The 26,877-nt window shown below is 39.3% G+C and overlaps 1 protein-coding gene across 3 annotated transcripts in view; it reads left to right on the forward strand.

Moving 5' to 3' along the window:
• Positions 1-26,401, forward strand: part of DENND6A (DENN domain containing 6A) — a 222,241-nt gene extending 195,840 nt beyond the window's left edge. The window contains exons 2-22 of one of the 3 annotated variants that reach the window (XM_069866222.1): positions 3,382-3,537; positions 7,539-7,577; positions 7,670-7,712; positions 10,348-10,460; positions 11,457-11,537; positions 11,911-12,016; positions 13,194-13,273; positions 14,760-14,822; positions 15,153-15,208; positions 15,550-15,672; positions 15,848-15,943; positions 17,428-17,522; positions 19,285-19,350; positions 19,445-19,509; positions 20,107-20,196; positions 21,586-21,639; positions 21,731-21,840; positions 22,409-22,511; positions 23,966-24,040; positions 25,057-25,121; positions 25,243-26,401. In XM_069866222.1, the coding sequence (XP_069722323.1) occupies positions 3,391-3,537; positions 7,539-7,577; positions 7,670-7,712; positions 10,348-10,460; positions 11,457-11,537; positions 11,911-12,016; positions 13,194-13,273; positions 14,760-14,822; positions 15,153-15,208; positions 15,550-15,672; positions 15,848-15,943; positions 17,428-17,522; positions 19,285-19,350; positions 19,445-19,509; positions 20,107-20,196; positions 21,586-21,639; positions 21,731-21,840; positions 22,409-22,511; positions 23,966-24,040; positions 25,057-25,095 (1,644 nt within the window). In that variant the 5' untranslated portion in view covers positions 3,382-3,390 and the 3' untranslated portion in view covers positions 25,096-25,121; positions 25,243-26,401. Of the gene's footprint in view, positions 1-3,381; positions 3,538-7,538; positions 7,578-7,669; positions 7,713-10,347; positions 10,461-11,456; positions 11,538-11,910; positions 12,017-13,193; positions 13,274-14,759; positions 14,823-15,152; positions 15,209-15,549; positions 15,673-15,847; positions 15,944-17,427; positions 17,523-19,284; positions 19,351-19,444; positions 19,510-20,106; positions 20,197-21,585; positions 21,640-21,730; positions 21,841-22,408; positions 22,512-23,965; positions 24,041-24,516 lie in introns of all 3 variants that reach the window. The other 2 variants (XM_069866220.1, XM_069866221.1) reach the window with 2 other exon arrangements.
• The last annotated feature ends 476 nt before the right edge of the window (positions 26,402-26,877 follow it).

The raw sequence follows: 26,877 nt of genomic DNA on the forward strand, positions 1-26,877 counted from the left end.
AAAGGCTACCAAAATAGTAATAAATTACAGATTAATATTGCCAGCAGGGAGTTGTTGCAAATCAATTGCTTCTGGGGAGATCCTAACTCAAGAGAGATTGTTACATTTTGAGTGAATGAGGCTATGGTATAGCGAAAGTTCAGTTTCTAGCATAAAAATTAAGATGCAAAGTGATAATGAAAACAGAAGAAACGGGTAAGTTGGAGCGGCACAGTTTTCTCCTGAGTTCTCATCCCTAAAACTCATTTGTCAGCCATTTACTGAATCAATTTCTAACTGATTTTCAGTAGTACAAGTTCCATGTATAATTGCACTCTTTTAAACCGTATTATGTTTTAAAATATGACAAGCATTTACTGCTAGATAGAGCAATGTGGAAATGTTGGGGCTCATCTGGTTTCATCCTCTCTTATAAGCTGAATTCCCCATTTATCTTGTTTTTATTCGGACCATTCCCTGCTCCCATTTCTAGTTTGCATTAAGCTTATTAAGATACTTGTATACAAATGAGTATCTTAATAATGTAACAGACAATTGTGTTTATGTAATATATGTAGTGAGCATATACTGTATATACTACTTAATTTACATTATGTATTAAATAATGTGTATGTTATATTTATACAATTATATAAAATGTATAATTGTATATAATCTATGCATCCAATTTATATCTATATAAATGTCTCCGTGTATTTATATATCTACCTATTCTATTTATAGAATATAATATACACTATATGTTGTATTTATTAATATACATTGTATAGTATGTTGATAATATATGTGTATAGTAAATATAAATATGTATAATGTAACGTGCATACTATTATTAGAGCATTGTGCTAATATATAACTAATTTTGCATATCTTGTCTCTTAATTTCTAATGAAATTAGTTTATTTGGTATGCCTGGCATTTTAGTAGAACGTAGTATGTAATCCTCTCTTAGCTGTTTTCCTGTTAATAGGAGATTGACTTTTTGAAATGTTTTATGTTTTCTGTGGCTTTTTGAAAAATAAGAGAAAGTGTTTTAAAGTAAGTATGACATTTCTGGGGTTTGTTCATTTGTTTTAAGTGAATGTATTCATTGGACCAGATCTAATTTCCAAGTACAAATAAAGTGTTGCTTTAATCTGAAATCTCAAGGCAAGGGGGTGGTGGAGGCGAGGTGAGCAGATGTTTACCCAGTTCTTTGCTGTTATTCCGTGTGATCAGTCTGCACAGTCACTCCCTGCCGAAGCTGATGGAAGTTGACATGCTTTCTCAACCAAGGAAAATCATCATATTTTACCAAAACGTGTTTGGAACAGGGAAGTGGTAGTTTTCCTGAAGTAATGTTTCCCTAGTGGTTAGGAATAGCTTTAATAGGTGAGAATCTACTCCTTTTCTGTGACTTCTTTCTCAAAGATACTGTCTTCAGTCTGTAAACTTTCTTCTGCTGAAAGATTATTTCTGTAAAGCATCAAGTGGAATTAAGTCATTGGTTATTGTTTGTTTAACAAAAAGAACAGAGAATACCAGTCTTACTAATCACCTGTTGTTCTTACTTTACTTGTATATTGTTTTTATTCATGTAAAAACTTAAAATAGAGGCCAGCAGAAGTCTGTTGAAGGGAATGCATGATAATAATAGCTACAATTTTAGTCTGCCTATGAATGTAAACAAGGGAAATTATAAAAATATAAACGGGAAGGCTTGTAAGAAGACATGGGATGATACCTTTTCTTAAAGCAAGTTGTAAAAGCTTTTGGACAGACCCTGTTTCAGCTCTTAAGTGGGAACAGCAGCTGAAATACAACTGCAGAATCACTGCTCTGAGTTTAACCTGATGAAACTAAGTTTTAGTCATGTCTTATTTTGGACAGTGATCTTTTACAGAACTCGGGAGTTAACTACTGGAAAATTTTGAGTCTTACATGGCATCACAGTGACTGAAGTAACTGGAGACAGCAGGAGCCTTGCTGTAGAGCCACTCATGCTGCGCTACAGTACTCCATTCATCTCGGTTCATATCTAAAATTCACTTTGCCACTAATGGTTGATGATAACTGAACACTGCTATATCTTACATCATTGCAATGATAATTCTGTGTGGTATAATGTTGTTTGAGTTATGTGTTTGTGCCTCCTTTGTCTAGGAAATTGCTATAATGATCAAAGCATACTTTAATTTCTAGCAGATAAACAAGTGTTGTTAATGGGTTTTAAGGAACAATGCGTGCACCTGAAGAGCTGTAACTTTTTACCACATGCAGATGTGGTATCTTGGTTTTAATACTTGCGACTTCTCTTGGGAAAAGCAGTGTGCACTAATTCCACCGAGCAGCCTGGCTGCGCCTGCTGCAGTTGATGCTCTTCTGGTAGCAGCCAACCAAAAGTCTAGTGTGAAAAACTAAATCAGAAGGGTTACAGCTTAGGAGGGAGTGGTGGGGATTTTATTCTTTGTTTTAATAAAGTAGCTATTTAGCACTTTGAACTCCTCAAAAATGTTTCCTGTGGAGATACAGATGCGATACATGCTGAAAGAGTATTTGAAAGTTTTTTACATTATTAAATCATAGAAGGGTTTGGGGTGGAAGGGACCTTAAAGCTCATCCAGTTCCAACCCCTGCCATGAGCAGGGATGCCTCCCACTGGATCAGGCTGCCCAAGCCTCACCCAACCTGGCCTTGAACACCTCCAGGGATGGGGCAGCCACAGCTTCCCTGGGCAACCTGGGCCAGGGCCTCACCACCCTCATAGTGAAGAAATTCCTCCTTATGTCTAGTCTAAACCTGCCCCTCTCCAGTTTACACCCCTTTGCCCTGGCCCTATCACCACAAGCCTTTGTGAACAGTCCCTCCCCAGCTTTCTTGTAGCCCCATCAGGCACTGGAAGGTCGTTCTAAGGTCTTCTCGGAGCCTTCTCTTCTCCAGGCTGAACGTGATTAAATACGTTATTAAATAAAGAGCTTGGCTTTTGGCTAAGGCACGGAAATCGGTTTTAAAGAGATTTGGATGCTTTCACTTCTATGCCTCGAGCCTGCTGTGTAACGCCGGCCGGCGGGGTGGCCCCAGGCGGCTCCTGGCCGCTGCTCCGCGTCCTGCGGTACACGGTGCGGCCGCGGCTGTTAATTGCTGAGCGTTAATTGCTGAGCGCTGTTAATTGCCCACACGCCTCTAGGGGCCGCGGCCGCGGCGGGGCGGGCGGACGCTCCCACTGCGCTTGCCGCTGGGGTGGGGGGAGCCGCGAGCCTACCACCCACTCCTCCGCGGCGGTGGTGCGGGCGCCCCCCCCCCCGCCCTGTGCCCGCTTGGACGCTCCCACCGCGGGCGGCCGCAGTCGCCGAGGGAACGCGGGGAGGGAGGGAGCGCCGGGTCACGTGACTGCCGGCGCGGGGCAGCGCCATGGCGCGGCGGGAGCCCGGCCCGGGCTGGGAGGAGGCGCCGGAGCCGGAGCTGTGCCCGTCGCTGCTGCCCTGGGACCGCTTCTCGGCCTGGCTGCACTGCGTGTGCGTGGTGGGCTTCGACCTGGAGCTGGGGCAGGCTGTGGAGGTGCGTGCGGGGCGCCGAGCGGGGCCCCGGGGGAAGCGGCGCCGCTCCGAGCGGGATCCGGGGGCGTCGTCGGGGTGAGACCCCTGAGGGACGCGGTGGCCGCCCAGAGGGAGCCGGGCGAGCTGGAGAGAGGAGGGGGCCGCGGCTGAGCCCTCGGGGTGGATCCGGGCCAGGGTGAAGGGGGGGCGAGCAGCCCTGCGGAGAGGGACCCGCGGGGCCTGGAGGGGCGAGGGGCTGGACCCGAGAGGTTGGTGAGACCCCCCCGGGGTCCTGCGAGCAGCTCGGAGCCCTCGGCACAGGAGGGACACGGAGCTGTGTGCGCGAGTCCGGAGGAGAACCGCAAAACCAATCGAAGAATCACAGAATCATAGAATCACTAGGTTGGAAAGGGCTCAATCAAAGGCCTGGAACACCTCCCCTGTGAGGAGAGACTGAGAGAGCTTCTCTTGAAAAAGAGAAATCTCTGAGGAGACCTCGTTGAGACCTTTCAGTACTTAAAGGGGGATTGTAAGAAAGATGGGGAAACCTTTTCAGCAGAGCCTGTAACAATAGGATAAGGATAATGGTTTTAAACTAGGAGAGGAGAAGTTCAAACTCGGTATTAAGAAGAAATCTTTTACACTGAAGGTGGTGAAACACTGGCACAGGTTGCTCAGAGGGGTGGTGGATGCCCCATCCCTGGAAACATTCAAACTGGATGGGGCTCTGAGCAACCCATGAAGGGGTGAAGGGGCTGGAGAGCAAGTCTTACGAGGAGCGGCTGAGAGAGCTGGGGGTGTTTAGCCTGGAGAGGGGGAGGCTGAGGGGAGACCTCATTGCTCTCTCCAACTACCTGAAAGGAGGTTGTGGAGAGGAGGGAGCTGGGCTCTTCTCTCAAGTGACAGGAGGCAGGACGAGAGGGAATGGCCTCAAGCTCCACCAGGGGAGGTTTAGGCTGGACATCAGGAAAATATTCTTCACAGAAAGGGTCATTGGGCACTGGCAGAGGCTGCCCGGGGAGGGGGTTGATTCACCTTCCCTGGAGGTGTTTAAGGCACGGGTGGACGAGGTGCTAAGGGGCATGGTTTAGTGTTTGGTAGGAACGGTTGGACTCGATGATCCGGTGGGTCTCTTCCAACCTGGTGATTCTATGATTCTGTGAACCTGATCTGTTGGAGATGTCCGTGCTCACTGCAGGGGGGCCGGACTAGATGACCTTGGTGGCCCCTTCCAATCCAAACCATTCTATGCATACTCCTTCATATGCAAATAGCACTGATTTCCATCACATCTAGACGTTAAAGACTTAAGGAGTGTAATAATAGTGTCAATGCAAGTAGCCTTCGTGTGATTAACAATATTCTCCAGCTGGCTGAGGTAGGCAAATACATTCTCTGAATGTCTGAAGCATTTTCCTTACACTGTTAAATGAATGACAGACGGTGAGTATGCGCTAGTGATGCTGCCACAAACTGCACGGTTTTTAACTGCCTGCTGCTCTTTGCCATTCTGTGCAACAGGCAAACGTCGATGAAATCGTGTATGCATTAGGGAATTGTGTATGCATTAGGGAACTGGTTGGGCTGAAAAATAAACTAGAAAGAATATTATCATTTGGATGAGTTTCAGATCCTGTTTCTCTGTATTCACCATAAGTCTGCAGCAAATGGTTGGAGTGCAGGGAAAAATGTCTTGTCTTTCGTGTTAAAGTGATGTTAACATAAATGTGTGGGAGACTGGCCTAGAATTCAACTAGCTGGCTCTTACGGTATTTTAAATACATAATTGATATGCATTGTTGGCTGCCAGAGAAATATGAAACCGGCATCCTGTGCTAATTATCAAGTTATATTTGCCTGATTTTATAAAGTAGTGTTAGCAACAAAGACAAGACTTTTGTTATAGGTGGTGAGTTAAGCAGATAACGTGCTCCGTGGCTGGGGGAAGCATAGAGCAGCATCTGTCCTGTTTGCAAGCAATTCCATTAACAGACCTATTAATTTTAGTTGAATGGTTGCATAAAATAAAACTTAAAATGTCTACGTAACTCAGGCCTGGTTTTTTTTTCAGTTGTGTTTCTGCTGGAAGAACAATCAGCTCTTAGTTTCAATTTGAATCCTTAATGGTTAGGTTGCTTAACAGTACAGAGTTTTAAAAGACACTGAAATGCAGAGCAAGCATTTCTGTTGTTGCACACACAGAAGTTCATGATTTATTACTTTCTTGGAAACTATTTAGAGAGACTGAAGCTGCTCCTTGCCCAGTTCTGCAGTTCTAGAACTGTGTTTGAGGGAAAGAGTTCCCAAGTAGTTAGCAAAGTTATATTTCCTGCAATAACCACACTTTTTAAGTTGATTTTATTTCATCTGCAAATCGGGCAGTTTTGGGTAGTTTCCTGCCCAGCAAGTTGGATAATTATTTCTAGGGGGAAATAAAATCCATGTAAAGGACGCTTAAATTATGAAGGCAAATATTTGGAAGCTAGGAAGTTACTGTCTCCACTGATTGAGCTTCTTTGTGTCTCCTTTACAATCTCGTCTTTCCCTCTTTTCTTTTGCGCTGTCGATAGACACCTGGTGCCGAACAGCCAGCATAGCGGTAGCTCATGGGGATGGTGTTCCTGCTCTTCTCAATTAGGATTTCTTTAGTCAGGCTGTTCAGAACATCGTGAAATCCGGTAAAACTTCACCTGGGCTGTGCTTGCTGTCGTTATCACCGTGTCATCCTGACATTGCCATCCAGGCAGGTCAGGAATGGTGAGCAGATGTGACAGGGTAGAGGTAACAGTTACGACTCACTACTCCTCTTCCTTTGCTTTCTGGGAAGATAAAGTGGCTAGTGAGGAACAGGAGGATGAATTCAAGTCTGGTTTGTACTCTAGTCATCTCCCTGGACACAGATCATTTCAGCATCATTCATCTCCTGAAAAAGTTACATTTGTGTGTATTGTTTAGCATAAGATAGCATTGGAATGATAGGTTTACTAAATACCGTATGCGGGTGCTCCATCCATATGTTTGCTTTTATTGTATTAATAGTGTGTTATATGCCTGGGCATCATTGGATGGAAGACGGGGCGGGGAAAGAAATGAATCAGGGACTTCACGGCCAGGGGACAGAAAGCTTGCTTAGTCAGAGACCAGCCAGTGGATATATTACATTATCAGGAGACTTACGTTATCAGGAGATACGTCTACTTACATCTTATTGAACAAAACTGGATGTTAGCAGTATGGTAATATGAGGACTCTAGACTAAGTTAGTTCTTGCATGGAACTTTTGCCCTTAGAGGATTTCCCATCTATGAGAACACTGAAACCTTCTTTGAAACATAATCTTTACAATTATGTTCAATTTCCTTTGCTTACAAGCTAGCCACCCCTTTCATTAGCTGAGGGCTTTTTTGAGGAACTTCTTAGCTGAAATTTAAGTACATCCACTCTTTCCTGTATGTTCTTTTCTCACTCACTTGCATAATCACTGATTTTGTAAATCCAGGTTTCTTTAAACAGTGATGCTTTCATAACTTAAATGGTATTGCATCGTTTTTGATTTTTGTGTTGTAAAAACATATTAAATAAATTTACAGTTTTTCTGTGTTTTGTGGTTGGATTTTGATTATTTCCACCTAGCTATCCATTTCAACAGATCTCAGACAAAAACATGGTGTTAGCTTTCTGTGGAATCATCTACTGCATTTTGTATGTACAAGTTAAATCTAAAGCATGTAATCTTGTTCTCCTTTTGAGACCTGTTGCACCAAAAACCTCAGGTACTCTGAATTTTTTAATGTATCTATATTGTCTCCAACTGGTATCCGAAATACCTAGTAAAGAAGGGTGATCAAGTTAGCGTAAAAGCATATGAAAAATGAGAACAGAGACGTAACATTAATAGTTTGCTATTGAAAATAGCTTAAGGCTAGGCGGGTGTTTGAGGACTGTGTAATGAAAATATTTAACAGAAGTTTACTGTTCATACCCAGTTTACTTTCAAATAAAGTAATACTTTTTTTCTTTTAGGTAATATATCCTCCACATTCAAAACTCACAGATAAAGAGGTAAGCCATGGTTCCTGTATAGGTGTATAATTAGCTTTTAGTTTAGTAATTTCAGGAAATGTAACGTCTCTTTTCTTTTCCCCACCCTTTAGAAAACCAATATTTGCTATTTGTCTTTTCCAGATTCTAATTCAGGTAAGTGCTTCCTTCACTCTCTGGTCCTCAGTTGTTCAACTACACTACGTTAGAATTTCACTGTATACATTTCTGGTCTCGTATTAAATACTAATATGAATGTCTTAATATTACAATAAAGAAAAATTTGCAAAGAAGGTTAAATGTAGTACTGTAATTGTCTGTACTGGAGCAAGATCAGAGAACTCTATGTTATGTAAGTGAAATATCAGGAATGTGAATGTTTAAGACCTTCCAGATAAAACGCATGCAGATGTTCAGAATACTTAGAAAGTAAAGAATGAACATCTTAATCTTGCTTTTAAACAGAATAATTATATTGTCATTGGAGAGAGAAGCGTAGGCATGGAATTTGGATGGTCTAATAAAGCAAATGGAGCGGGTATAGAACCGTCTTCTTATAAAGGAGTAAATGTCTATTTTCTGAACTCGTAACACTGAAACTTTTTAAATTCAAAAGCATTTAGAAAGAACAGTTGTGAAGGGAGAACCTAGACTATCATATATCTTCTCTATTCTTGATGCTTCTGTTGCTGTGTGTGGTCCTGCTTGCTAAATTCTTCTTTAATCTAAACTTCTACTGTTCTGCTGCCAAAGAGAAATTGGAGGCACGTGTCTGATGACTTGGACCACCTGCAAAAAGATCTAGCAGAAGTAGAGACACTTCCTTTCACATTTATTTCTTTACAAAAGTCAGAACCTATCCCTGTAACTGCTCTTGTTCTGTGCTTTTGGTTGTTCTGCAGCACAGCAACCCTGATAAGAGGTAATGCAGGTGTGTGCTTTTAATGTGTGTGAGCTCTCTTGTGTAATTGTAGAAAATATCTTGGCTATTTTTTCCACTTTGTCTTAATGTCATTAAAATCAAGATATTTTATCTGTTCTTTATATCCTGTATGTAAATAGAGGAAGAGGATTTTTTTTTCATCATAGGATCACACTTTTTTTTTTCCTCTTACAACTAGAAACAGATCATTCTAGGGCTTGTAGTGGCTATGAATTTAGCTATGAAAAGTTGGAGCAAATATTTAGTGCTTTGTTATTGGTATGTGCTCTGTTTTTTTTCATGTTATGATCCATATTGCTAAGCACTTGTATTAGTTACCTGTGTGAATTGGATGGTTATCCCATCATACTAGGTTTTGCTACTTTTGATGCATTGTGGATTTACTGCTGCAACTTCAGGGGGTTCTGAAACTGGGGTGTGAATGCTCTGAACGCTCCAGTATTAACCTACACTGCAGGCTCAGTGCCGGTGATTTCGGCTGAGGTTTTGGGCTGGCTGTGGTTGCTGTAGCAATTTCTATGTGGCTGAAAGAGAAGATGATGAAATTGAGCTTTTAAGTCAGAAGAACAGATCTGTAGGGTAGAGCTCTGTGTTACCATTCAGTCAATTAGTGCTGGCTGATGTAAGAGAGGGCAGCTCTGAAGAGTTCAGGTAATCAGGAGGGACTTCATGATTTTTTTTCCTGAAGGTCTTTGCAAATTACCTCCAAAAGCTGGAAGACTAAAGCACTGGCAAAATGTTAGATTTGTGATGGAGAAGCAAGTGCCCTTTGCCAGCTGGAAACTTACTGCTATGGCAGTAGCTTCAAGTTTAACAGTAGGTTGGTTTTTATAGTCACATGAACGTGACATTGTTACAGTGAAGGCAGTCTGCTTACCACAGGCTGGTGATGCGGGAGGTTGTCTTTCAATTGTTGTTCGTGTTAATAAAGCTGCATTCCAAAGGGACTTTTTATGTACAGATTTGCTAGTGTGAGTAATGCACATCTTCTTAAGATCCTATCACTACTCCCATGAACAGCACATTCTATTCGGCTTATGTAGCTTCTACTTAAACTGAAGGTTTTCTGGAACTTCTTCACTTTTAAAAGCAGACGACACTTGTAACAGCATGCGTGCAGCCATGGGAGTACCAGTGATACGAGTTCTGATGTTTCGCTTCCCCTCTTTCACCTGGAGAAAGATACCAACTTAGCCCAAATTAATTTTCAGACTGCAAACAATTGATGTATTTAATTACCTTTTTATTTCAGAAATTAATTTTAATAGAAATGAAAGGAAACTTCACTCGTTGGAAGTGTTTCTGGGGAGTACTACTCAGTTTTGCTCATTTTTCTGCTGTTAGTTTTGCACCTTTCAAAAATACTGCATCCTAGACCTGCGAGAGAAATTATAAGAGATCAGCATAACACACGCATACTGTGTGACTTATATATGAACTGTTTGCTGTCAAAACAAGGTTAAGTGCAGTCATTCAGCAGAGAAATGACGTGTAGTTAAGATAATCAGAGCTATACAGGCAGACCAGTAAGGTGTGTAATACCAGTAGGAGGTCAGCCAGTAGGAGAGCTGTGGAAGGACACGACAGCCTAATAAAGTCACTGTGAGGCAGAGTGGAGTTTATTGCTTCTTTTTGAAGGTAGGCTGTTTATTGTTGCCAAAGATGCCAAATTATTCAGTTATAAAGAAACCATAAATATAGAAATGGTTGCAATAGCAGGGCACGATAGTGCAACATAGGCGAACCAAAACTGTTTTGCCTGTTTGGCCATAGACAAGTCCTCATATTAAACAAGGCTCAAACTCAGAATTCTGTATGTTTGTTGTTTATGTCTTCCCCCCTGTGCAGGTTGTCTTGGGGACACACAATTTTGTTTTAGATTTCGACGGTCTTCTGGAAGGAAAGTCTCGTTGTGTTGTTTTCTGGACCGATTGGATAGAGATCTACCGGTTTACCTAAAGGTTGGAAATGAAAAAAACAATGAAGTTAATTTCTTCTGGGAAGTGTTAATTCATGGGTCTTCACATTTAAATTTAATGCTTGAAAATGCATCTGAACTGGATGTCCTGAAAGGCACAGCTCAGTTTTGTGGTGTATCATTATTATGTAATTAACTAATAATTAGTTTTGTGAACTGTTCTTTAAACTTTAGTGCTGTGTGTTTTGGACCGCAAGGAATTAAATTGATGATGACAAGACCTATTTGGTTTCTGACTAGAAACCAGTACATGAAATTGTGAAAAACTTCACCTTTTTGGAAATGTGAAGTGCTTTGTAACTTAAAAAAAAAAAAAAAGAGTTGAGATGTCTTGCTCAGCTTCCACACTTAATTTTTTGAAGATGGAGCAGTTAATTAGAGGAGGCAGTGGCAAGAAAGCTGTTTTCAGCGTGTCCTTGTGGAATATTGAGGATGCTGGATATGCAAGTGGGCATCTGATTCCCAAACTCAATTTAGATCTGTTTATGTGGCAAGTACTTGAATTCCTGTTTGTAGGATGGATAAAGCTGATGTTTTATCTTTGAAATGTCAAAGTATGCTTTCTTAATATTCCAAGAATCTCTTATAACTAATACATTGAAAGACTAGTTTTTATCTTTTCAAGTCAGAGCTTTAAGGTTTTTAACAGCTAAAATATTTTTAGTGCTACTTCCCAAAATTGCTAGTGTTGATTTATTCCTCAGGAAGTTAATTCTATTTTAGCTTTCATGATGTGTCAGGAGAAAGCAGATATAAAAATAGTAAAGCCAGAAAGCAGAGCTGTTTCCATACACTAATGCTTTCCCTTTGAAGTGCTTATTTTAAAAAAAAAAAGCCAATAAGCAGAGTGATCCTTTTAGTTTATTGTAGCTAATCAACTTAGGAGCTTGCAGGGAAATAAGCTTTTAAAATGTATATTGAATGTTTCAGAATGGACGATATCAAGCGGTTGTATTGAATTCTTCCCTTTCTTTTGCAGAAAGATCCAGCATACTACTATGGTTATGTGTATTTCAGGCAAGTTCGAGATAAATCACTAAAAAGAGGCTATTTCCAGAAGGTAATTTCAGTTCTTTTAGAAAAATATTAATTTGGAAGTTAATTAGTTTTCAGTGCCTTCAGAGAAGCAGAAAGAGTATGTTGATCTCTTAAATTCTTTGTTGATTTACAGTAAACTGTAACTGGTCTAATTTCACGTCAGCTGTGCTGTTTTCCAGCTGCACTGTCCAAACGAAAACATTTTGTGTGTTAAAAGTTGGGAACTTTGGGGAGTTGTTTGTGTGCAGTTGCCTGCGGTCAGACGTGTGGTTGCCTTGCATGTGTGAGAAAAATCACACTTGCTGTTCTCTGAGGGTGATGAGTAGAACTGTGATCAAACTTGGGGAGGGGGCTAATTTAAAATAATACCTTTGTTTTGTTGCTCTCTGTTCCAGTCACTGGTCCTCATCAGCAAACTGCCTTATGTCCATCTCTTCCGCACCATGCTTAAGCAAATAGCACCAGAATATTTTGAGAAAAGTGAAGCTTTCCTGGAAGCAGGTAGTGGCACTATTTCATTCTGGAAGAGGTCCTATAATAACACATAAGTCTTTTTGGAGAAATAACAAATGCCAACGTTCTAGTTTGCATTTCTGCCTTCTTGCAGGGCAGAGGGTTGAAATTTTAGCAAATTGGCTTGATTACTAGATCATTGAACAGAGCTCATTTGTGGTTGAACTTGATGATCTTAAAGGTCTTTTCCAACCTATGATTCTAATTTTGGATCATCCATGGGAGTTATAGCTCCCCCTCAAAAAAAAACTATGTAGGATTTTCTTTTATGTTTCAGGACAGCTGTTCAGCAGAAGTAGCTGATGGCAGTTTTTAATCTGCACTCTTCACAAATTGCGTCTTTAGGGACATCCTGAGAACTTCTGTTAAGCAACTGTGCAAACATCATCTTGAGTCAGGGGTTTTTTTTTTTGAGAGTTTTGTTTTGACCAAAGAGAAAAAGCAGCGAAGCAGCACTGATAACAGGAGCTTCAGCCTTACTGTAGAACTTGAAGAGCCAGAGAAGGCAAAACAGGAAAGTTATTTGCTATTTGCCTTGAAGTGCTGTGTTGTTTTGTACTGTGCCCTATACCACATCTGTGTCTTTGTGCTTTCACTGAGCAACAATTTGTGGCAAACATTCTTGATGAAGGAATTGTAATTTTTAATCACGTGTAGATAAACAGGGTTTTTTGACAGGTTGTGTCATGAACAAAATAAGATCTGTAGAAACCACTAGAATTAGTAATTATATTCATAACTGTTTGCAACAAAATGATGAAAAACATCCTAGCCAAGATACAAAGCTAGTTTTTCCCCCAACTACTTGTGTTTATCTGTTCTACAGTAGCTAATGTACATCTATGTTTGTGTTCTCTGTGAAGTTTCTTAATATGTACTTTCATGGTGTCTCATGTAACATGACTTGCAATTAGTTGAGGAATAGGTGTGACGACGGAAGACAAGAGGATACTGTTTTCTTGAAATGAAAAGCTTATAGTTCTAATGAAACAATACATTAAGAATGTCAAAAGGCCGTAAAACTTCTTTAGGGTGATAAAGATATAAGTAGAATTCATGGGCTATCGGCACTAGTTTAAAATGGCAGCGTGGACAAGGACGACTACAATATCACGGGTTCTTGCATATATAACCTAGATCCACTTATACTCTTTTTTTCTTTAAGTTTGTAGTGATGTTGATCGTTGGCCACCACCAATTCCAGGGAAAATACTGCATTTGCCTATTATGGGTATTATAATGAAGGTAAATACTCTTGCGTTTATTTTTCTCTGAAGGTGTTTTCCCCTCACTTTACTGTCTAGGTACTCTCTGTTGTTTGCCTTGTTTTCAGCGTCTCATACTTCAGAACAAGAATTGATGTGTTCTTCACTCAGAGTGAAGGTCTGGGAGATCTTGATTAGGTCCCTTGATTGAGGGGAGGAGAGAAGAATCTTCTATGGTGCATGAGTTAATATGTAATTTCTTAAGATTTTGAAAAGAGGTGTTTCTGTGCAAGTACTAATTACAATGTCTTAATTATGCTTCCGGATATGTGTTCTAGGAGACTTTAATGCTGATTGTATTTGTCAAATCAAATATCAAGTAACACTTCAGAATACTGAGAGTTAAGTTCCAGTCAAGCAAATTAAATATGTTAATGATAATCTTTCTTATTCCTGAAGTTTGACAAGTAAAAATCTTTTTTTGTCCCACGCACCAGAAATTACTTTCATGGTCTGTTGATAATTTTTAATGAAAGTGAAACACATCCGAAGAAAGCTGGTAGAGAAGTTATATCTAGTGCATGGGGAGGAACTGTAGAGGTTAAATGGTAGCTAGGAAATGGGCCTCTGGGAGCCATAGCATCTTCATATGAAGTGCAGTTAAATGGATATGATGGATCCAGAGGTTACAGTTGGAAGTACGTATTTAGTAGATACTCCCAAGTTTATGCTTAGATGCACGTTCATCACCAGGGAGAAGGAGGAGACGCTCCTGAAGCAAGCACAGATTCGTTAGAGCAGTGTTCTTGATGCTGGATGATGATGATGAGTGTCTGATATGTCTTGTTTAGATATTGCCTGCATTTATCTCATTGGTAATGCTTGTCCTAAACTGAATGAAGCCTCATTGACCATCTTCAGTGGTATTGTCCCCTCTTTTTTTTTAAACACTGTTTGGGCAGTCAGTTTTAACCCTAGTGTATAAGTCACATCCATATGTGCACACCAGCTTCCAAAATTTTTAATTTTGTTGTACTCAGTATGTATGTTTCTGACTGTGAGGTCAGAAAAATATGTTTGTTATTCAGTATATTTACATTTTGCCTCATGCCTGCCAGGATGTCTGGTGTTTTAGATGAGGATTTTTTTTATAAGTAATTCTGTATCACTTTAGAACCTCCTAATCTTACTTCAGACTGTTCTCTCCCACGTGTAAGTGTATTTTTATTGAAACTAATGTAGTGGCTGTGACTAGTCTTATCCATGATCTTTTTAAAATCAAGTATTGTTTTCATATTCTAGTAATCGGTTTGCAACGCGGTGCTTTGTAGCATTGTGTATTGATTCCTGTGGCAATGATCTGTAGTCATCAGCTATGTATTTATCGTTACCGGGAGGGTCTGTAGAGTAAGTTAGGCATCATAATCAAGTCCTCTTCAAATGTTACATCTTGCCTGTAAACCAGCATTTTAAGTCTCTAAATTTGATACAAGGTAAAAAAGCCTGTCTGTCTTTTTCTTTCCAAGTTGCGGATTCCAACATATCGGGACAAGCCTGGAACAACGCCGATAGTACAGAATATGCTCCAGGTAGAGATTAGATATTTCTATTGTGTATAACCCTGAGACAAAGCTAAATTCCTGTGCTAAACTAGGGTTTTTTTGAGAATAAAAATCAAATTAAAAATCTTCGGTCATAGGAGATGGATATAAAACAAATCTGTCTGCCTTCACGTGCCGCTGCAATATTCTGTGTCTTTTCTGGACTGAAAGTTGCATGCCTGAGTGGTGAGTGTTGGGGGGTTGGTGGTAAATAATTAGGTGATCTACTATCTGTTGTCTGTAAGCATTTAAGGGAAACTTTTATTTAACACCTAGGTATTCTGATGACTAAAAACCAAGCATTGCGATGTCTTTCAGGCAGACGCTCAGATCTCCATGGCTTTACCAACTGTTCATGAAGTAGATCTTTTCAGGTAGGCGTTTGGGCTGACGTTTTCCTAGTTGTGAATTCCCACAAATCAAAGATTTAAGGCAGTTCCATAATATGTCTCATCACTTGGAAGCTAACATTTAGTAGTATTGGTTTTAATATTCTTTTTCTGTAAGGATGGCCAAAACTCTGTTCAGACAATGTGCTGGCTGAGACTACAATAAATATGCAAGTTTATGAAATGCTTCCTTTTATAATATCGTTTTATATTTTTCAAGTTACTGTTAAATACTACTGCAAGCTTCCTTTTTATCCAGTTCTTAATCAAATACTTACGTCTTCTGGTTATCTTAATTGTATTAAAAGACTTTGATCTGGTTTTAGGTGTTTCTGTCCAGTGTTCTTTCACATCCAGATGCTTTGGGAGCTAGTACTGCTAGGAGAACCACTTGTTGTGATGGCACCATCACCATCAGAATCTTCAGAAACCGTGTTGGCACTCATTAGGTAAATGTAGTGGAGCTTCCTAACTAATGACCAAGTGAGTGACTGTAGATTGCAGCGGAGTGAAACTTCATTAGATCTGAATATAAAAAAACATTGACAATTCTATTTGCTTGTTTCTTTTGTGAAATTCTGTACTGCTCACGAACAATAAGCTTATCCTCTTTCTACCTTGCAGTTGTATTTCACCGTTGAAATACTGCAGTGATTTCAGGCCGTACTTTACCATACATGACAGTGAATTCAAAGAATATACAACTCGCACACAAGCCCCGTAAGTAAATCAGACTTCTTTGTGAAGGTGTTGCTCAATCACTCGTAACCACAAATCTGTTTTAAAATACTGTTTAACTGTTATGAATTTCTATCATTAAAGAATACGTTTGAACTCCTTCCTTACAAGATTTATCTTACAGAGTACAGTAGTTATATGTTATTTAAATGCCACTTGATTTAGGAATGGATTGCGTGTGTCAGGGTCACCGATCTTTTTTATAAACATTTTTTTCCTAACATTTGAACAGGCGGTGGTTGTTGTATTGGAGTTTTTGTTTGGTTGATTGTTCTTTTACTGTATTTTTCTTCTCAGTAAAAATATTGCCAGAGATACAGCAGTGGAAAAACACACAAACAGAGACATTATGTTTCAGTTTGTATTCCGTGGGAATGGTTATGCAATCCATAATTTAATTTCTAAAAATAATTCCATGAAGGATTTGGTTAAACTTCAGTAACCCGTGTTTAAAATTGCATGTGTTCCTCTGTAGCAAAATAGAAAGGTTGTTTGGTGTGTACTGTAGTATTTGAAATAGAGTTAGAATTGCTCTGGCTTTCTTGAGGAAAACAATAAAATTGGAAAGACTGGAAATAGGCTTTTAAAGCAGTGGCTTTAAGAGCAGGAGACATCCAGACGATGCAGAATTGCGTTACTTTTAGTGACAGGGGAGCAAGAAGTATTTTTCATCTTGATATTTTGATTTATCGTGCCTTTTCAGAAATTACTTCAGTCATTTAAAATCAGAATTGGTTCTGGTAAATATAAAGTAACCGAGCAGCTTACTAAGTCTTGCTATCGTATCACCAGTAGCAGTGAAAGAACATTCCTCACTATTCGCTACCCGTGTGTGTGTAACTTCCTCGCCTTGTTTTCAGAAACAGGAGACGTAAGGTGTATGGAAAGTGCTGATGTCTGGGATTTCTTATAACCAATCAGAGGAAATAACCTGTTTGTAATACGGCAGTTCCAGTGAGGTTTGCAGTTAGACTCTCTCCTTAGCTTACATTTTGTAGAGTGAAGGGCAGCCACTATGCCGGAAAATACATTGATAGTTTGTGATATTAGTGCTGTAAATCCCAAACTCTGTAGCCCTGTGTTCTTACTGCCTCCTGTTCTCTGGATGCCGCTGTGCATCCTCAAAGCTAGATTTGAGGCACAGAGTAGTCAGAAAATCTGACGAGTTGCGAGATAATGAATTGGATAATAGCCTGGTCTCATCATTGCAAATGGGCAGAATTTAGCTGTGTGTCTCAGCCAGTGATGTTGCTTTTATTCTCTAGTCTTAAGGTACATTTCTCTTGCTATTTTCTATAACTTAAAAGACTTTGATAAACTTACTGTGCTCTTACATGCAACTTAAAACGTAATTCGTAAATACAAAAGGAAAATAATTTGAAGTTGAGAATTAAGGCTGACTTTTTGCATTCATTAAGACAGAAGCCCTTACTGTCATATTTTAAACATTGTCATTATTTTCCTAGGCCATCTGTCATTCTGGGGGTGACGAATCCCTTTTTTGCTAAAACACTTCAACACTGGCCTCACATTATCCGAATTGGAGATATCAAACTTCCAGGTAAATACAGAAATCTTCTGCAGTCATATGTGGCAAGATCTGTGTGCTTAGTTGTTTACAAATATAGGTAATTTGGTTCAATTTATTTAGTTTAATACTAACCAAGTTCTCATGGATGTAAATCTGTCAAGTGCAATTAGACTCTTGAGAGCTTTGTCTTGCATTGCCCAATGTCATATATTAAATGCAAAAGGTGGTAATATTCCTTAGAGATAATGTTTTACCTTTTGCATAATACAGTTTTTGTATCTCTGCCAGTAATATATGAAAATAAGAAACACCACTTATTACTGATGTTAATTTTAGGATGAGTAGAACATAATAAATCAGTTGTAGCCAGTGCACAGAAAGTAAAACCCATGTGAAAGCCAAATTTGAATGTTACAATAATATAAAAAGTTGTTGTTGACAGTATTTTTATAATAGTTCTAATCTGGCAAGATTCCAGGCATTATTAATTGTTCAAGTAGGTTATTTCCTTACATCATCGAGTAGAATTTTAATGTAATCTTTGCATAGCAAGCTAGTTGTTAGCCTGTAATAAGATACTGCAGTACTTAAATAATTATGTGAAATTCCTGAATGCAGCTTCTGCTGTGACAGGTTTACTGTTTGGTTCCACAAGTGTGAATGCATAAATGTCCGGTTGGGATAATACACCATGAAATTCACTTACATAAAATATGACACGTTCAATTCCTGAGTACTAATTAAGGATTACATACTGTGTTCAATATAACAAGGCAAGGTTTTGCTTCACTTTAAAGTATGAATGCCTGTCCATGCTTCAGAATTCCTGTGGGACTTGGGGTTGTGTGGGGAGGAGTTAGCGAGCTGCGGGGTAGTTAAGGTTTGGAAAACGGCATCTTAATTTAACCTCTGCAAAGCCATATTTACAGGTCGCCTTCACGTTTACTGTGCAGTTTCAACTATGGAATTCTAAAGTTCTGCTGCAGCCATGTGAAATGCTTAGTCAGGAAGTTCTGGAATGTGTCTGATCTGCCTTTAACTATGTAAATTTTATCTCTTTGGGGACAAAGAGAAGGTTTGTGATTTTTTTGTTTGTTTGTTGGTTGGTTTTTGTTACTTTCCTTTTCTTCCCAGTTTGCAGTTTCAATAGCAATTTATGCCATTATCTTTTCTGGCATCGAGCATACAACTAGATTTAACAGAGAATTTCAGCTGAGGCTGCAATATTCTTAACAGAGTTTAGAATCTTCTGGCTAGAGAAGAATATGTGTGAAAAAATAAAACAACAAAACTCAAGTTTGACCAATGGAAAAGGAGACATGAATTAATTCTCTTACAATGCTTAGTCCATGGCTGCTGTTTTAATTTCTTATATACAGTTTTTATTTTGGCCAGGGTAATAAATATTTGTTCCTGAAAGCATCTACCCTAAGGGGAATAAAGGAAGATGGAATAACATTTTAAATTAATGAAACAGTCATTCACTGATGTATAGTCAGTATTTTTCTTTGGCTGCTTTGATGCAGAAGGTTGTCCTTTTTCTTTGGTTTAGTAGTGATTTTTCTTTTCAATAGGGAACCATTCTATAAAGTGGAAAGCCTGTATGCTGTTATGGATGTTTCTGGATACATACTGGGATGCTTGTTGGTGTCTCTAATGCTTCTTCCAATATTAGATAGTCTTCTAAATTACAGTACCTATTCTAAAACTCAGCATGACAGAGCACGTGAACTGTAGTATCCAGTAACAGGGAAGGAGATTTCAAGTAAGGTGGCTTTAAATGTTTTGGCAGGTGAAGTTCCAAAGCAGGTGAAAGTGAAAAAACTGAAGAACCTAAAAACTTTGGACTCCAAACCTGGTAATAAGTTGCTTCAGAGTTAAATTACCAGTATTTTAATTATAAAAAGCCTACCCCATATTTCCTTTCACTGTGGGCTGCTTTTTTTCTTTAGGTGTTTATACATCTTACAAGCCATACTTGAACAAAGATGAAGAAATCGTTAAACAGTTACAGAAGGTAATACTGCAAGCCTCCTCTTAACGTTCTGTGTACTGTTGTATGGCGTTTTCATTTAGGGCTGAGCTCTCTGTAATGGAAGTGAAACTGGATTCTGATTCCCAGTTCATAACTGAATAGATGGATGTACACCCACGTTTGTAGAAGAAGGGCTGCTGCCTTTTCAGCAGTTTATATATTGATATGAACGGCTTAATAATTTAGAGAATTTAAGTGATTGATCAGTTCATCTGGTTTGGGTTTTACACCCTCTGGTGTCCCCCTCTAGTCTCTTTGGTCTAGAAATCTCATGCACGAGGTGTGTAAGAATCAGAGCTTCCAAACTTGATCTGATTTGCATAAGTTTGCTTATAGAAATATTGCTTTCCTTGAGTTTTTTCTCAAGTAAAAAAGTGAGTAATTGAAGGGATGAATATCTGAGCAAATGGTCTTGATGTAATTGCTTTCCTTTCATGGTTCAGGATAGGGAGTGCTGCGTGTAAGCTTATGGCAAATGAATGCAGAAACACTGGAATAAATTTTCTTAGAAAAACCCACAACTATTTAGATGTTTTGGATAACAGACTTATAGTGATATTTTACTTCTTTTTTCTTAAGGGTGTACAACAGAAACGTCCTACAGAAGCCCAGAGTGTGATTCTTCGGCGGTATTTTTTGGAATTGACAGAAAGTTTTATTATTCCATTAGTGAGTTCTTGGTCTAAGGGTTTTTTTTTAACATGTGTAATATGGAGTAGCTGGTTTTGCATTAGCCTGACTGAACCTCCAGTAACTCTCCAGTAACCAGCAGTGTAACCCCTGGGGTCAGCACTGGGCCCAGTGCTGTTCAGCGTCTTCCTTAGTGCTCTGGATGATGGGGCACTACCCTCAGCAGGTTTGCTGATGGTGCAAAACTGGGAGGAGCGACTGATAAATCAGAGGGTCATCCTGTTGTTTGGAGGGACCTCGAGAGGCTGGAGAAATGGGCTGAGGGGAAGCTCATGCAGTTCAGCAAACAGAAGTGCCAAGTCCTGCACCTGAGGAGGAACAAACCTTAGCAGCAATAGGTACTGGGTGCCTCAGGTGACTCTAGATAGAAGTAGAATTTTCATGTTATCAAGCTGATTATGATCACAGATGAAAATATATGGTCATTCATGTACAAACACTTTCAAAATGTATAGCAGGTTTTACTGGTGTGCTTGTGTGAGCTGACAAGGTGGAGCTACTTCCAGTTGTCAGGCCTCGAGCTTCAGCAGTGGCCTTGCTGAGAAACATCTGCATTACTCTTAGCTGAGAGAGCCCACTGGGGCTCTAGCTGTGCCTTTGCCAAGCATTGCAGGGATGCCCACAGCTTATACAGCATTTTGTTGGTTAGTTCTTACAGATTCATAGAATGGTTTGGGTTGGAAGAGACCTTAAAGCCCATCCAGTTCCAGCCCCTGCCATGGGCAGGGATGCCTCCAGCCAGACCAGGCTGCTCAAAGCCCTATCCAGCCTGAACACCTCCAGGGATGGGGCAGCCACAGCTTCCCTGGGCAGCCTGAGCCAGGGCCTCCCTGCCCTCATCATAAAAAATTTCTTCATAATACCTAATCTAAATCTTCCTCCTCATCCTATCACTACCTGCCCTTGTAAAAAGTCCCTCCTGAGCTTTCTTATTTAATATTTGTATGACAGACTCTGAAAATCACTTCCATATACTTGATATAAAGTGGGATTACTATTTGCAATCACCCATGATATGGGGGTGCTTGTAGACTGTCACTGAAGACAAGAGAGATTATTCAGTGGACTGAATAATCCATACTGGACTTCAGGATCCATATATACCACATCCTTCTTGAATCTTGTCCTTCTTTCCCTCGTGTCCTTAAGTTTTGCGGGCATAAAGTTCTGTAGTCAGGAAATACAAATGGCATTAGATAGGCTGTTCCTTGTGCTCTCATGTGGTAACTATGCATGACCCCACCCTGTACCAATACTTAAGTGAGAAACATGCTGTGGCCACAAGTGATAAGCAAACATACACGTGGACTCTGTATCTTCAGTACTGGTTATGCGAACAACCTTTCTTTTTTCCTTTCCTTTCCCTAGGAACGTTATGTGGCAAGCCTAATGCCTTTGCAGAAATGCATATCCCCATGGAAGGTATGGAAATGTAATTTGAATGAGCTGGAAACAGTGATTAGATAGAGAAAACAGTTATGGTATGTTAATGATTTATTTAATTTATTTCCAGAGTCCACCACAGCTGAGGCAGTTTAGCCAGGATGAGTTCATGAAGACACTGGAAAAAGCAGGACCACAGCTCACATCAGGTTTAAAGGGAGACTGGATAGGACTTTACAGGTAATTTCTTTTATCGGCATAAAAAATTAACTTCTAAAATGGAGACAAATCAGTAATACAAATACTCTTTTCCTGAGCAAACCTATTATCAGTATTGATTTGAGTAAGAGTTACTTTTAGAATATATGCTTTAATAGCAATTGATAGTTCTTGGTGTACTTTACTTGCTTAATTCTGTTTCTTCTTACCATGTTATTAGTATTTGTAAGATGCTACCAATGCATACCAGTATTGTGGGTTCATTTCTGGTTCTAACTTAATTCCTCCTTCCAACCAAACACAAAGATAAAAATGACAGTAATTCAAACCGAGTCTTGCTTTTTTTCCCTGACAAAACTCCTCATCTTTATCGTCTTTCTTTACATTTTCTTTATCCTTCCCTTGATTAATAGCAGCACCTGTTATGCTCCTCTTCAGAATACTGTTTTTTGAAAGTAAGCAGAGAAAAGGTTCTAATACCTTCTTCAACCTGAAACATAATTACTTTACATTTGATGATGCGGAGAACAGTGTGTTATTAAAATTGCAATTAAAATATAAAATGTGTTTTGCTTTGGTGTTTTACCAGACATTTTTTGAAGTCGCCCAACTTTGACGGTTGGTTTAGGAGCCGGCAGAAAGAAATCACACAGAAGTTGGAGGCCCTTCATTTAGAAGCACTCTGTAATGAGGTTAGGAAAATATTTGCTTTATGTTTAATATTAATCATCGTGTAATAAAAATATATTCTCCCTCAAGTCAGTTTTACTTGTGCTGTTTTCATTGGTTGAACATAAGAATGTTGACAATTTTATCCAGTCTGATCTAGCAAAACATAAATTTGTTCCTGAAGTACAAGCTAGAACTGACATAGCAAAGGAGAACAACATGAAATACAGATCACTTATTTTTATAATGACTGTTTCCATTTGTAAAATGTATCTTTATTCCTTTTTCATTGTGCATTTTGAAACTGAATATCTCCCTTCCCTCTCTTCCCACCCAGAAAAAGGTCTTTTCTCTTAATTGATAACATTATTTTACTCAGCCTCCTTCCTTGGCTTTCCAACACATTTTTAAGTTGTGATATAGTTTGTAGCTTTGAAGATATAAACTCAGCGAGTACCATAGGAAAATGACAGCTAATTAAACGTGGACAGTAATTAAGCCTACAACTGCTCCATAGTAATTGGAAGCTGAGAATTGAAATCTGTTTATTGATAAATAACAAAATGACACATAAATGAATCTGCAACATTAAGATTCATTCCTTACTTAAGAAGCTGAAGTGGTTATCAGTGTAATTTGAGTTGGACCAACTGATAAAGTTATTGCAAGAGGAGAAGAGATGGTATAGCTAAAGAGGAAATGGGAAGAACAAAAAAAACCAGAACACCACAGCTTTAAAACAAACAGAAAAATTGGTTATTTAACAAAAACCCATTGGTTTTTATCCCTTGCCTTGTCAATTCCCAAACAGTGCATTGCAGGGACCTAAACATATTGTTCAAACAGAGCAGCCCAAGTATTTTGCAGGGCAACAGCTAGGTCAGTTAAATCACTTAGGATCCATCCATCTCTATCTGACATTGTCTTACCCTAAAGGAAAGGGCGCATGTCACAGATTTATTACTGACTCTGCTCCTTATTAGCTTTTTCTTTTCATCATCTTTCTGTACATGAGGTGAATCATAAAGGGGCAGGGGAATAGAATGTCCATAAGAAAATTCACTTAATGAATGTATTTTACTAGTTATCAACTATGTGATCTCCTTTAATGCCCTACAAACAAGAAGTGCACTGGCACTATCTTAACATTTCATTTTGCTAGCAGTTCTGATTCACTGCCGTTTTGTATTGTAGATGCTATTTTTGAAACTATTCCTGTTTGGCATGATTTTTTTCTTTTACTTGTTTGTCTGGTGTTTGTGTTCCGTCCTCCTGTTTTGCTAAGTCCTAAGCAAACATGCAAATAAAGCAGAATTTGCAGTTCACAGTAGAGAATGCGTGAGTAAAATGAGTTTAGTAAATGGCATGGGAATAAGGAAAAGGAGAAGACCCATTCAGAACAGCAGGTGTAAATATTAGTTTTGAAAATTCTCTCTGTTGCCATAAGTATTTTAATGCTTAATCTTTATTCTTTTAGAACTTGGTTTTCTGGAGTCAGAAGCATAGTGAAGTAGAAACGGTGGATCTTGTCTTAAAGTTAAAGAATAAACTGGTAGGTAACTGAGCTGAGTGTGGCTCAAATTTGTCTACCTTAACTAGGTGAAAGTATTATATAGTTGTGTTGACAGGCACTTAAATGAAAATATTCTTTAAGATCCAGGTAGCTCAAGAAATCAGTCACCCAGGTTTTTAAAACAAAAACACTGCATTTCAGCTATGACCAAAGAGTTAATGAGCTTCCCAGCATCGTCCTGCTATGTTGGAAGCATCGCTCTGGCCTTGTTTGTTCAAAACTAGTTGGAACTTTGTGACTGATGTGAGCAGGAGCAAGGCTGAATCCTCAAGGGAGCAGAAAACCAGACTTTGTTGTGTTAGCTCATGCTGTTGTGTGGTTGTTGAGGAAAGCTGCTGTTCTCCAAATTCCGAATCAGTCAGCAAATGAGGAACTTGTTTCCCAGATTCACTACTATGTCACTTTGGTATGTCTTGTATTTTTAGCAGAAATCATGTTTTATTGTACCTCTGCAGTTGCAGGCTGACAGAGAGCAGCTTCCTGTGAAAACTGACACACTGAAAAAGCTGCAGGCGCACATCAATGATATCATACTAGCACTTCCAGATGACCTGCAGGACATCTTGCTCAAAACTGGCACAACATGATTTCCACTGGGCTTTTGTGAAAAAAATGAAAGGCAGACGCGGTTTCACAGAAGGCAGTGGCTTTACCAACTTGGGAACACAGCTCGAAATGGTGTATTAACACTACAAATAGACTGTATGAACGGTATAGGCCACTATACTATTTTCACTGTTTTTTCCACTTAAATACCAATGCAAGTAAAGGGATTCCTGTGTCTAACAATGTTTGAAACAAGTGCTCTTAAAGAAAAATCTGTGGGCAAATGAAACTAGGCCACAGTGTAGGCCCACAGCGCAGTGCTGGCATTGCAGAATGTCTTCTAATTGGTGCTGCTACACCCAATCCTGTTAACTCAGGGCTAAGCAATATTGATCCTGTACTGTCCTGTTGATGTAGTATCTGATTGCTTTTCTTTTTTTTTCTTTTAGTTTTCATCTAGTAATAAGCCCAACTGGCATACTATCTGACTCGGTCAGAGGGCATTACGGTTGAAGTATTTTACTGGCAAATCATTGGTTTCAGAACTGTTTCAGGGACAGCAGAAATAATCAGATCGGTTCTTAACTTTTTTCCTTTCTCCTCCTCACCATCTTTCCAAAACTGTATTTATTTAGCGTCTTCAAAGAAGAGAAGGCAGCTGACAAATTCCCTCAAGAGAAGGCTCCTCCATTCAGTGTCAGTTGATTAGGGTGCTCTTACTCACGTGCCTTATATGTAAAGTCATTGCATATGAATTATTGATTTTAAACTTCTGACATTCAGGATTTAAAGAGGATCACTAGTGTAAATGTAAATATGAGAGATTCATCACAGTAAATGAACACAGTGGTGTTCTAATATGGATTTTAAAATCAGCGATTTCAATAGTTAGCTGATGCACAACCTGTTTTGGTTGGACATCGCAGCAGTCAGCTCCTGTTTAAATTTTTATATATTTTTTTTACTTTATTTTTTTACTTATACCAGTAGGGTGATGGCACTGGAGGGAAATGATGTTAGCCTCAGCTGAAAAAAAAGCCTATGGTAAGGTCAAACTGTGGCAAGGAAAGATTGTAGCATGATATTATTCTCAGTATATGCACATAGCAGACTTGCATGAAGATGAATTTCCTCTTGCATATTAAGCAACAAGGATGTGATGTTTATCTTCTTGAACAAGTTTCGGTGGTACTTAAGAACTCAGCTGCTCCACAGGCAGTTTTGTACGTTGACTAGTTTCAAGTAGAATAAACATCACACTATAGTGTACACACAGCATACACTGTTATGTGACAAGTGGATCATGATCAGTTATAAAAAAAAATTAATAATCTGCTTTTGAGTGCTTGGATAGAATTTTTAAAATCTTATGACATAATCCCACTATAAGAATATGCTTTTGTATGACAAGTATTTCATACCATCTTTCTAAAAATGTCTTATTTAGATACGAAGTGTCACAATGGTATTTTTATGAAAATATGTATTTTAATACTGTTATAGTTTGTATACAATAACTCATGACCAAAAGTTTAATGTATCTGTTGTGTTACTTTAACTACATTTCAGCATTAATTTCTAACTTCCAAATCTGTTTTTTTTTGCACAGCCTGATGAATTGCATTTCTAATCCAGAAATTAAGAAGTGGTCATTCTTATATAAATTATCTCAAATATTTAACTTGGAGCACTGTGTAGTTTCTTGGAACCATGTAAACTGGTAACAACTATGATAACTATCACGTGACTGCAAATATGTATTTTTGTAAAAGAAAATAAAGGGTTCAATTTTTATTTTTTTTCTTTTGAACTTATGTAACTCAGATGATGGGTGTTATTGTTGGTTTGGTTCCCTGCCTCCCCGTCTCCTGTGTTAAGAAAAGCTGTTCAGCAGCTCGTAGAGTCTGACTTAATGGAGGTTGTATCCCTTAGGCAACCAGAACCACCTGATGTGATGACAAAGTGTTGGAGTTCGAAAATGCATCATTATTGTTGCAATAGGATAGAACTGCAGGATCCTCAAGCTCATATGCCTCACTATAACTTCCTTTCAGGTATTTGTAGAGAGCCGTAAGGTTTCCTCTCAGCCTCTTCTTCTTCTTGCCCTCCCTGGTCCCGCTGGCCACCTGGGCCACTGCTGGCTCATACGCAGCTGCTGTGGACCAGCCCCCCAGGTCCTTTTCAGCCAGGCATCATTCCTGCCCCTCTCCCCTAATCCTGTATCGCTGCGTGGGGTTGTTGTGGCCCAAGTGCAGGACCTGGTGCTTGGC

This window comes from Phaenicophaeus curvirostris, chromosome 11 (genome assembly GCF_032191515.1).
Source record: "Phaenicophaeus curvirostris isolate KB17595 chromosome 11, BPBGC_Pcur_1.0, whole genome shotgun sequence".
Lineage (NCBI taxonomy): Eukaryota > Metazoa > Chordata > Aves > Cuculiformes > Cuculidae > Phaenicophaeus > Phaenicophaeus curvirostris.